The 12,348-nt window shown below is 40.5% G+C and overlaps 2 protein-coding genes across 12 annotated transcripts in view; one reads left to right on the top strand and one right to left on the bottom strand.

Moving 5' to 3' along the window:
- Positions 1–12,348, bottom strand: part of LOC131221672 (putative recombination initiation defects 3) — an 88,759-nt gene that overhangs the window by 50,221 nt on the left and 26,190 nt on the right. The window lies entirely within an intron of this gene.
- The window catches only part of LOC131221670 (sesquiterpene synthase TPS2-like), a 33,643-nt gene that overhangs the window by 10,432 nt on the left and 10,863 nt on the right, over positions 1–12,348 (top strand). For both annotated transcript variants that reach the window (XM_058216965.1, XM_058216964.1), the window contains exon 5: positions 4,947–5,085. In XM_058216965.1, the coding sequence (XP_058072948.1) occupies positions 4,947–5,085 (139 nt within the window). The remainder of the gene's footprint in view (positions 1–4,946; positions 5,086–12,348) is intronic.

The following is a 12,348-nucleotide window of genomic DNA, read 5'->3' as shown; positions in this document are numbered from 1 at the left end:
TTCACCACTACCCCTAAAGTGCTCCCCGTTACTCTCGCATAGTTCTAGCAAAAGTATTTTAGTATTGACAAAAACACCCATCTCATTTTTTAGAGCAGAAACCTTTTCTAAATGTAGTTTAAAGAAATCCATGAATCTGGGTAGGCCCACTTTTATGATGCTCTCCATCTCACTTTTAGGCTAGGGCCCAAAATTCAGCAGATTCAATGCACAGATGGGTGCCGAGATAGGAAAATATGGGTAGATGGCTTACCACTATTGAAACTATCAATGATCCATTTTTATGCTTGTAGGCCATCCAAACTGTTGAAATGTCATCCGCAACCGTTCAAAAGATCATTCCTAGTGAGATGAAATTCACCAGCAAAATTTTTATGCCGGATCTAAAATTTCTATAACCCACGACTGTTTGAAGGGCTTATGTGAAATATGCACGGTTATCTTTCGTGTGGCCCAACTGAGCTTCAAATCTGGATAATTTATTTAGCCGACTCCACTAATTCATATGAGGAAAACGGTCATCGCTTTAGATTTTTCATAAAGAACATAGTGGGCCCCATGATCACAAAGATCATCTCCTAGTGATTTTTTTTTTTTTTTTTTGGGTTAGCTTGTTAGTACACCCCTAATCTCCTAGTGAAATTTGTCATAGAGTCAGAGATCTAACAAACAGGCCAGTCATTACCATGCAAACATTAATTTTGGTGGGACCACTTCCTGATGCTTGTGACAAATTTGAGCTGTCCACTAGTTTGTCCATCTAATTGTCCATCTAATTGTGGGTCTAATAATAGAAAAAGGTTTACTATTTGTTGGTTTATGACTCACTTGAGTGTTTCTTTTTTTGCCTCATCTTTCAGCCTACTAGTAAAATTACATGGTAAAGTTGTGAACTAGGTGGATTTATCTGAAACATTATTGTGAGCCCATAATCAGAGAGACCATGTGTAGTGATTATGACCATGTGTAGTAAAACTATCATGATGAGCTGGTGAGATGGAGCAGCTATCCCCTTTATTCTTTCTTTGGGACATGTGGAGGGCCAGAAACGAGGCCAGATTCGACGCTCACGCTATATCTCTCTGCGGCCTTGTAGAATCCCTGTTCTCATCGCTCTCTCCCTACTTTTTCTATTGTGAGATGGCTCAGGTGCAGACAGGGCTGCTTCAAGCTTAATGTCGATGGCTCTGCCCTAGCCAATCCAGGGCCATTAGGGGGCGGTGGCATCTGCAGGGACAGCCTTGGCAATATGGTCTCCGCGTTCCACTCCGATTATGGTATTGCCTCCAATAACAAAGCCGAGATTCGGGCCTTATATGATGGCATGGTTTGGTGTGTTAACACCGGGAGTGAAAGAGTTCTTATTGAATCTGATTCCAAATGGTTGATCGATTGTATTGTTGGCAGTTCCAGCCCTGCCTGGAAATGGAGGTACTGAGTGGATAGAATTAAAAGGCTTAGAAACAGGGGTTCTTTTCTTTTCTCTCTAATTCCTAGGGAGGCGAATGGTCTGGCTGACGGCCTAGCTAAGGAGGGTAGTGCTAATTATAAGCAAGTGAACTGTTTCTTTCGGGCATCCTTCGATCTCCCCCGCCTGGTCAAGTGTCGTATTTTTCTGGATGAAGTGGGTTTAGGCTTGATTAGGAAGATCCATCGGATTCCTCTTGTATAGGATAGGATAGGTGGGCCCAGCTTTTTGTCTCTGGCCCCGCCCGAATGTCTGCTTCTTGTTTCCTCTGTTATCAATGAAATACACATTAAAAAAGAAGAAGCTGGTGAGATGGACTTAATTGTGTAGTGTAGAGCACAACACAGACGTTGGCAATATATATATACACACACACACACACACACACACATCTAGCCAATAAGCCAGATGCACCATTCCGTGGTGGACCATGGGCTTAAAAATCAAGTCAATCCATGACTTGGGTGGGCCACACCACATACAACACTTGAGAGGGGTTACATTTCCATTAAACATTCATAATAATTTATTGGGCCCACTGAGATGTAGTTCGTAAATCCAACCCATCCATTGTGTATGTCACACTTGGATGATGGGTCAGACCAAGTTTCAGCTGCATCCATTACTCAATGTGCGCCCGACCAAGTGATTTTATATGTTATAGGCATGTCTTCACATGGTTTTAGATGGTATGGTCCATCTGAGTTCCTTATACGGTTGATTTTTAGGATATCCCATAACCTTAAGGGGATCCATCAAATGCATGGTGTTGATGTTCGACACACATCACGGTTGGGCACACACAGCTCAACCTCATGGGAAGTTCCTATGAGGTCGACCTCATAGTACCATTATATATATATATATATATGTGGGATGTGGTTGAGCTCATGGGAACTTCCCATGAGGTCGAGTTGTGTGGGCCCCATTGTGATGCGTGCCAAACATCTACCCCATCAGTTAGATACAACATTCAATGGTGGGCCTTGTGCGTAAAAATCAAGTCAATCCCTAACTTGTGTGGGCGACACCACATACAAAAGTTGAGAGGAGTTATTTACCCCATTAAAACATTTATAATCATTTGTTGGGCCACTGAGGTGTGGTTCATAAATCCAGCCCATCCATTATGTGTGTCCCACTTGTACGAGGGGTTAGACCAAGTTTTATACGCATCCAAGTTTTAGGTGGCCCCACCAAGTCTTTTATATGTTTTAGGCATGTATTCACATTATTTTAGATGGTATGGCCCACCTGAGTTCTTTATATGGCTGATTTTTTAGATATCCCATCATTTAAAGGGGTCCCATTAAATGCATGGTGTTGATGTTAGGCACGCATCACGGTGGGGCCCACACAGCTCAACCTCATGGGAAGTTCCAATGAGTACATATATCATGATCCCTTGAATCTTGTAGGGGCGCATGTTATAAATATAAACCATCAATCAATTTTGCCATTTTATTTTATGGTGTGGGTCTAAAATCCACCGGATCTAACACACAAGTTGGTCCCACAGTAGAAAAAGTATATTAATGGCTTACCACCGTTGAAACTATCAATGGTCCATTTTTTTTTTTAAATATATTTGTATGCCACCTAGTCATTGAAATGACATTCCTAACCATAGGTTATTTCCAATAGACTGAACCTAACGAGCAGATTTTTACACTTTATCTAAATATTTTTTGGATTCACAACAGTTTAAAGATCTCTCCAATTTCTACTTTTACTTGCCGTGTGACTTATCCTGACCTTCAAATCTAGATCAAATCTAGATCATTTTTGGGCCCAAGCCCTAAAAGTCAAACGAAGGAAATGGTCAATGGCTCAGATTTTTTTAAAGAGCACCCTGGGAAACACGTTCAAAACCATGCAAATGCGTTCAAATGAGTCTCTAGCCATGGAATATGGTAAGAACGTAGTTTTCCCACTTAACAATAACTTTCGAGTGCAGATCATCTGTGTTGAAGAAGGCACATGAAAATTCAGTAACATCTCTTCTCATTGGTCCACATCATCGGTTATCACTCGAGCTTTTTTATTTTTTGGTTAGCTTGTTAGTATACCCACGGTTAGTTCACACTTCACTGTTAGCCACCCCCACCAGGGAATCAAAACCAAGACCTCAGTGTTGAAATGAGGTATCTTTCACTCAGTCTACTACTTGAGCTATGGATCAGGGTGTACTCCACATCATTGGTTATCACTCGAGCTTTTTTATTTTTTGGTTAGCTTGTTAGTATACCCACGGTCAGTTCACACTTCACTGTTAGCCACCCCCACCAGGGAATCAAAACCAAGACCTCAGTGTTGAAACGAGGTATCTTTCACTCAGTCTACTACTTGAGCTATGGATCAGGGTGTACTCCAGCTAATAAGATGCGGTTGATTTTTCTCTCCCAAATAGATTGTGTGGTACACATCACAAAACCTGACTTCTGATGTGTGGAACTTCTCTGGCCCCATGATGATTTATGTTTTATATTCACATGGTCCATAAATTTTAACAAATCATTTTATAACATGAGCAAAAAATGTGGTAATCCAAAGCTCAAGTGGTATGGAAAAATGGATCGACGGTATGCATCTGATACATACCTTATGATGGGCCCACTGAAGTTCCACATTCAACACTTCTGGTTTTCTTCTCTAAATCTGGAATATGCAGCACCACGGGAGCAGATTTGGTGAGACCCCCTCATTCACCCAAGATGGTGTGGTCCTTACCATAGTGCCCACGTCCATGTGTGTATTCTGTATCCACCCCGTCCATTCTTTTTCACAGATTATTTTAGGGCATGATTCTAAAACTTAAGAAGATCCAATTATTAGGGGGGCCATACTCTAAGAAACGGTGGTGATTGAACACCATATCATTAAAAATTTCTCATTGCGCACCTTAATGTTTATGTAGTTTTTATTTCCCATCCAATCTGCTGATAAGTTCACGTAATTCTGGATGAATGAAGGGAAAAAACAAAAATCAGCTTGATTCAAAAATTACGTGGCCCATTAACGTCAATCACCAATGTTTCAGTCCACCTGATAATTGGATTTGCTTTAGTTTTTTGGGATAATCTCCTAAAAATGATCTAGAAAAAAAGGATGGATAGGGTGGATACAGAATACAAACATCAAGGTGGGTCCCATGGTAAGGGCTGAACCATATTGGGTGAGGCCGGGTCTACCGTAATCCACTCCCCTGCACCAGACAGCTAACAAAGGAATTCCTTGACGTGTGGAATTTACCTGGACCCCACCGCTGATCTATTTCTTAGATCTACTGCCCATCCATATTTTTCAAGATCCTCCATTTGCAAACATTAGGCAATTTTGGAAGGAAAAAAAAGGCAGTTTAAAAGTAACAGTTTTTTCAGTCCATAGTCCAAAACAGGCAGCTTATGAGAAAATCCATTCGTTTATATTGATGGCACATCTGATTCTCTTGAAATGTGAATTGGTATTTAATTTTCAGATGGGATTGGGCGGCCATGGATCTTCTGCCGGAGTACTTGAAAGTTCATTATAATGCACTTCTGAACGTGGTCGAGAAATTCGAGGATGAATTGAGTCTGGAAGGGAAATTGTACCGCATACCCTACCTTAAGAAAGCTGTTAGTACTTACAAATCTACTTCTCAAAATTCTCTTAGGGGCATTTGGATCGTAAGTTACTTTAGATAAGTTTCTTGAACTATAAGTAGCTTGTCTTAGTTTTTACTCATTCAGCCCAACACCAACGGACTTATCAACCGAAAAGTAAAAAAGCATGTTTAGTTTCCAACATCATGATCATCCCTGAAGTTTGTTAGGTCCCCCTCACATCCACCATACATCATGTGGGACCATCCTTTGATTTGGACCATTCAATGTGATGGCCCCACCTTTGATGTGGGCTGTCCATCATATGGAGCCCACCTTGGATGTGGGCCATTTGTCATTATGGCCCAACCTTTAATGTGCACCATTCATTATGTGGGGTCCACCTTTGATGTTGGCCATCCATCAAGTGGTGTTCACCCTCAATGTTATTATCCATCATGTGGGATCCGACTTCAATATCCACCACCCATCATGCGGAGCCCACCTTTGATGTGGACTATCCATCGTGTGGGCCCCACCTCTGATGTTGGTAGTCCATCATGCAGGGCCTGCCTTGTAAATGAGCCACTCATCATTATGGTTGACCTTTGATGTGGACCGTCCATCATATGGGCCTACCTTGATGACGATCGTTCATCATGTGGGGCCTACCTTGATGAGGACCGTCCATCATGTGGGTCCATCTTGATGTGGATCATCCATTATGTACAAGCCACCATTATTAATTGCTTATCATGTGGAGCCCACTTTTGATGTGGACTATCCATCATATGGGACCCACCTTCAGTGTGGGTTGCCCATCATGCATGGCTTGCCTTGGAAGTGGGTTATTCATGATTAGGGGCCGACCCTTGAGGTGGACCATCCATCATATGAGAGCAACTTCAATGTCCACTACCCTATCATGTGGAGCCCAATGTAGGCCCCACCTTTGAAGTGGGTCATCTATCATACCAGCCTATTTTGGTTGTGGGCTTATTATTATTATGGGGTGACTTTTGATGTGGACCATTCATATGTGGATGCACATTAATATAAGGTCATCCATCATGTAGCCCACTTTTTTGTAGACCATCCACTATGTAAGCTCTACCTTCAATGTAGATGGTCCACCACATAGGGCCTCCTCTGATATGAACAGTGAGAGAGACCTTCCTTTAATATGGACTTTGAGAAAGAAGTATAACAGTGAAGTTAAAAAGGTAAAAATAATTACTTATTAAGATAAGTAGCTTTTTGAACATTAGTTACTTTTACAATGATACTTATCAAGCTGACTTGAGTGAAAAAAAAGTAAATTACTTAACAAAAGTTAAAAAGTAACTAAATTGGTGATATCCAAACCAATCCTTAGGGACCATTTAAAAAATAATAATTTATGTGCAGCAGACGGGATATTCTTCTGCCAAATCGCAAATGGTTCCTTTGTAATTTGGATGGAAAGAAAGTCGGCAATGTGAGCCGGCTGGCTGAATGTGGTTTGAATGTTTCCAACACACCAAATTGGAAAAAAATTTCTTCCATTGACAAACCAAAACCAATAGCAGAACCGATTTGAATTTCATGGCCAGGATTCCACTATAAGTACTGCAAAGTCCTTTCATTCATGGAGTACAATGATACATAATGTGTGATTCCTAAGGTCTTATTAATAAAAAATTTCAGGACCTTATCTAGAACTACTTTTACCCATCAAAAGATCTTTCATCGATCAGAAAGTTACAATTCATTGAATGGATAGTGTGGCTTGATGGGCATTATGGGTCAGGTGGCCCATACATATTAGAGAATCAGTGTATAGCTTACGATAGGATTTTCTTCTTTATTTTGCAATTGACACTTCTTTTTTCTTTCTTTTCTTCTTCTTCTTCTTCTTCTTCTTCTTCTCTCTCTCTCTCTCTCTCTCTCTCTCTCTCTCTCTCTCTCTCTCTTAAATGCCCAAGCTCTCTCCTAATCTTTATGACATAGGATCTATTTATAAGGAGTTTGGGGTGATGGAGAGATACTAATTCATCAATCTATTGATGACAGGTTCGATGTCATCGATCAAGCTTTGATGTTATCGAAGTCAGCTCGATGTCATTGAGTATCTCCGAATTTTCTCCAGTTGATTGCTAGACTGATTGGGTGATTTTTCAATGTCATCGAAGTTTAAGTTCGATTTTATCGAAGATGGCACGGTGTAATCGAAGAAAATTTGATTTCTATGTTTTGTCTCTTAACAATTTTGGCATTAGTTCAATACCATCGAAGTGGCTTCGATGTCATCAAAGGTTAAGTTTTGATAACATCGAAGTGTGTTTGATGTCATCAAACAGTTTCGCATAGATTATCATAGATTCAAGAATTTGTAGGATTTGTTTCATTTTCTGATTGTGATTCTTTCAAAGGCTATATATTTGGGGTGTAATTGGCATTGGGAGGTATCCAAGGGTTTCTAATTCATTCTATGGTTTCAAGGGTGTAGCTTGGGGTGATTCGAGGTTGTTTGGACCGGGTAATCTCTCTATTCTTGTAAATTTCTGCTTTCATAGTGATATTTGTCGCTTTGTGCCATGGTTTTTTTCTCGAAAGAGTTTTTCTACGTTAAAATCGTTGTGTTCTCCATTTGATTTCCTTGTGCAATTGGATTATATCACTTGATTCATTTCTGTATGCTTCTTCGATTCCCCAACAAGTGGCATCAAAGATAACGTTGGAGCGCAGACTAGAATATGAAAGTGATTATCAATGGCTGACAATCTTAAGTACGACGTTAAGAAGTACTCCGAGAAAAATAATTTTAAATTATGAAAGGTCAAGATGATTGGCCTATAGGATATGATTAAGTCCTTGAGAAGTGACTGGAATCTATGGATGACGATGAATGGAACAAATTAGATAAGAAAGCAAAGACCTCTATTCAATTGTGCCTGACAGATGAGGTCCTCTACAATGTCATGCGTTAGAAAACTGCGACAAGTTTGTGGGCAAAGTTAGAGGATATATATGCGAGGAAGTTCTTTGAAAATCGCATGCACTTAAAGTTGTAGTTGTTCAACTTTAAGATAGCAGAAGTAGGGGATGTTGAAGTTCACATTAGTAACTTTAATAAGATGATTTGTAAGTTACTGGATATAGAGGAAGTGGTTAAAGATGAAGATCAGGCGTGCATCTTATTGAATCACTCCCACCTTCGTATGAGTCTTTCAAAGACACCTTGTGTATCGGTAACACGACCCTTAGTGTTGATACTGTTATCTCAGCCATTTAAGGATAGACGATAAGGAAGAAAAATGGTAGCATATGGGCCTCCACTGCTGCATTATTTACAAAGGGGCAGAATTCTGAGCGAGACGGTGGAACTTCTCAATTGAGATCCACATCCAGAGGCAAAAGCAAAGGAAAATTAAAGTGCTCGAACTGTGGGATGATAGGGCACATGAAGAAGGATTGTAAAAATCTTAAAGCTAAGAAAGAGAATTCAGAGGCTTCTTCGAGGGAGGCTAACACTATTACATCTGATGAAGAAACAAATGGAAGTGATGTGTTATCCGTGTTTATGGTCGAACACTTACATAATGATCGTAGGGACGAGTGGATTCTGAACACAGGGGCTTCATATCACATGACTAATCAAAGTTGGTTCACCAGATGGTGGACATGTATTTATGGGTAATGAAAATACCTGTAATGTTGTAGTTATTGGTATGGTGTGTATCAAGATATTTGATGGGATGGAGCGTACCTTAACTAAGGTAAGGCACGTTCCTGATATGAAGAAGGGCTTGATATCTCTTGGTGCACTCGGGGCGATTAGGTGCATATTCACCAGTTTTAATGGGGACCTTAAAGTTTCAAAGGGGGCTCTCGTGGTTATGAAAGCACAGATGCATGAAACTCGTTATAGGTTCATCGGGAGAACTTCAACAAGTAGAGTTGCAATAGCTATTGCAGATTTCACATCTGGACGTATGTGACATGCATGTCTACGTCGCATAAACGAGCAGGGCATGAAGGTACTTTCTGACCGATGTTTAATTTCTATTTTTAAAAGTCTTTATTTAAATATATGAGAGCATTGTATATATGGTAAACAATCTAAGTTATCTTTTAAAACCTCTAAACATGTATGTAAGGGTGTGCTTGATTATGTGCATTCTTCCTGTATGGGGGCCGTCGCTCGTGGTTTTCATTGGAGGGTCATCATGATTCGTCACATTCATTGACGATTATTTCCAAAAAGTTTGGGTTTATTTCATAAAATATAAATCCGAAGTTTTCACTAATTTCAAACAATGGAAGGCCATGGTGGAAAAGCAGACAGGGTGAAAAGTAAAAGTTTTAAGGACTGATAATGGCGGTGAATTTACATCTACCGAATTTAATCAATTTTGTAAGGATGAAGAGATCATATGGCACAACATAGTGCACCATACGCATGAACAAAGTGGCGTGGCTAAGCGGATGAATCAAACTCTCTTGGAGAGGGCCCGATGCATAATTAGTAATGCTGAGTTGGGCAAGGACTTATGGACTGAGGTCGTTAACACAGCCTACTACTTGGTGAATCAGTCCCCTTCTACGCTGATTGATTGTAAAATTTCAAAAGAAGTATTGAGTGGTCATATAGTTGACTACTCGGATTTGCGTATATTTGGTTGTAAGGCTTACTCTCATGTACCGCCAGTTGAGAGAAATAAGCTAGACCAAAGAGCCAGAAAATATATCTTTGTTGGCTATGATGTTGGTGTGAAAAGTTATAGGTTATATGACAAGGTCACACGTAAGATCAATACTAGCCATGACGTTAAATTCAACGAAGGCTTCCTATTCCGCAAGAGTTATCAAAAGGAGCACCGGAAAGGTTAGCTGTGGATGTTCAGGTTGACTCATGTGATACTCAAGCTAAGACAGATGCGCAGACATAAGTACATGAGAAGGTGGAGTAGCCACCTATGAGAAGAAATTCGTCATGCGATCGCAGGCTACCGGTACTCTTTATGATGCTCTTAATGAGCTTAATGTAGAAAAGTAGAAGATGACAATTGGCAATAAGATGGATTCTTTGTACAAAAATGAGACATGTGAGCTAGTGGAGCTTCCAGTTGATCGAAAAGTGATTAGGTGCAAGTTGATCTTCAAGAAGAAACATGATAGATACAAAGCAATGTTGGTAGTGAAAGGATACACTCAGAGAGAAGGCATTGACTTCACAGAGATATTTGCGCCGGTTGTAAAGTAAGTATTTATCAGATTCGTGTTGACGATGGTTGCCCAATACGATGTCAAGCTGGAACAAACGGATATGAAGACTGCATTCCTGCACGGGGAATTAGAAGAGTAGATCTACATGAAGCAACCAGAATGCTACGAAGTTAAAGGGGCAGAGAACAAGGATTGTAGGTTAAAGAGGTTATTATATGACCTGAAATAGTCGCCTAGGCAGTGTTACAAAAAGTTTGATTCTTTCATGTTGAGTTAAAAATTTATTAGGAGTGAGTATGATCATTATGTCTATTAGAAGACATTGAATGATGACAAATTCCTCATCATAGTATTATATATTGATGACATGTTGATCACTAGTCATAACATGTTTGAAATCGATGTACTGAAGACTCAGTTATCAGGGACATTCGAGCTAAAAGATCCGAGGGCTGCAAAAAGGGTTCTCGGCACAGATATTCACAAAGATAGAAAGATGAGCAGGTTTTTGTTATCTCAGACAGAATACCTTGAGAATGTATGGATCAAGTGTGGGATGGACAAGGCAAAGCCAATTAGCATTCTCCATGCAGCTCACTTCAAGTTTTCTTCAAAACAATGTCCTAAATCAAATGAGGAAAAACATGTTATGTCTCATATGCCTTATTCGAATGTTATGGGCAGTTTAATGTATGACATGTACCAGATATTTCACAAGCTGTTGGTGTTGTGAGCAGATACATGTCAAACCCCGACAAGCAACACTAGGATGTGGTGAAATGACTACTTCGATACATTTAAGGTACAAAAGACTATGTCTTAACTTTTGGGAAGACAAGGCCTTTCTGGAGGAGGTAGAATGGGAAGAGATAGTAATGGGGAGTTCCTATTTGCTTTCACTTTTGGGTATGGGAGAGGCTCTAATACGAGGATGGAATTTAGGGCTATTCTGGATGGCATTGAGCAGTGTGCCCACCTTGGGTTCTCGAGAGTGGAGATATCCAGTGACTCAGGTACTGCAGTTGCGGCCATTGCAAAGGAGGAAAATGGGTCCTGAGCCTTGTGGTACTGGAGGAGAAGGATTGACGCTCTTAGACGTACCTTGGAGGTTCGTATCTCTCATACGCCTAGGGAAGCCAACGTGATGGCGGATGGGCTAGCCAGGCTGGGGAGTGAGTCCCAATTGGGGACGATCTTTAGATCCAAGGAGTTCCTACTATCTAACATCAAGGGCAGCATGTTCCTGGATAGAGTAGGTTTGGGCTACCTAAGGAAGAGTTAGTCCTCTCAAGATGTAATTTTCTGGTTTCTTTTAGTTGACAGGATAGGCGTGCCACCCCTTTTGTCGCTGGCCCGACCCGAATTAGCTTTAGCTCTGTACAACTTTTGGCTCTCGTTGATATAAAATTAAATCTCGTTTAAAATAAAGAAGACAGTAGCCAAATTAGTCGGGTATGTGGATTCAGATTACGCAGGCAATATGGATTCCAGAAAGTCTACTTTAGGTTACTTATTTATACTAGCGGGTGGAGCAATTAGTTGTTGTCGAAAGTTCAGTCTATGTTGGCTCTTTCTAGAACCGAGGCTAAGTACATGGCAGTGACATAAGCATTCAAGGAAGGCGTTTTGTTGAGAGGCATGATAAATCAGCTGGGGCTTTAGCATGAGGTCGTGTCGGTTAATTGTGACTACGTGAGTGCTATTAATTTGGTTAAAAATTCTGTTGATTATTCATGTACTAAACACATTGATGTTCGCCACCATTTTATCCGACATGTGCTTAAGGAAGGAGGTGTGACTTTGGAAACGATTCATACCTGTGAATTCGGCAGACATGCTAACGAAGGTGGTTCCTACAGAGAAGTTCAAGTTTTGTGCGACTTCTCTAGGCTAGGCGAAGGCGTAAAAGGAAGACAGAGCATGCATGAGAAGTGATGATGGAGCTATGATGCAAGGCAGAGATGAGAGAATAGGACAAGAAGCTACACATTTGATGATTGAAGACATGGTGGATATTGTTGTTTTTTATATGTCTTAAATCTGTAAATTCATCAGTCTGTCGATGACAAGTTTGATGTCATCAAGCAG

The sequence above is a fragment of the Magnolia sinica genome, chromosome 12 (assembly GCF_029962835.1).
Source record: "Magnolia sinica isolate HGM2019 chromosome 12, MsV1, whole genome shotgun sequence".
In the NCBI taxonomy this organism is placed as follows: Eukaryota; Viridiplantae; Streptophyta; class Magnoliopsida; order Magnoliales; family Magnoliaceae; genus Magnolia; species Magnolia sinica.
Note: the sequence above shows the minus strand (reverse complement) of the source record. Positions and strands in the feature narration are given on the sequence as shown.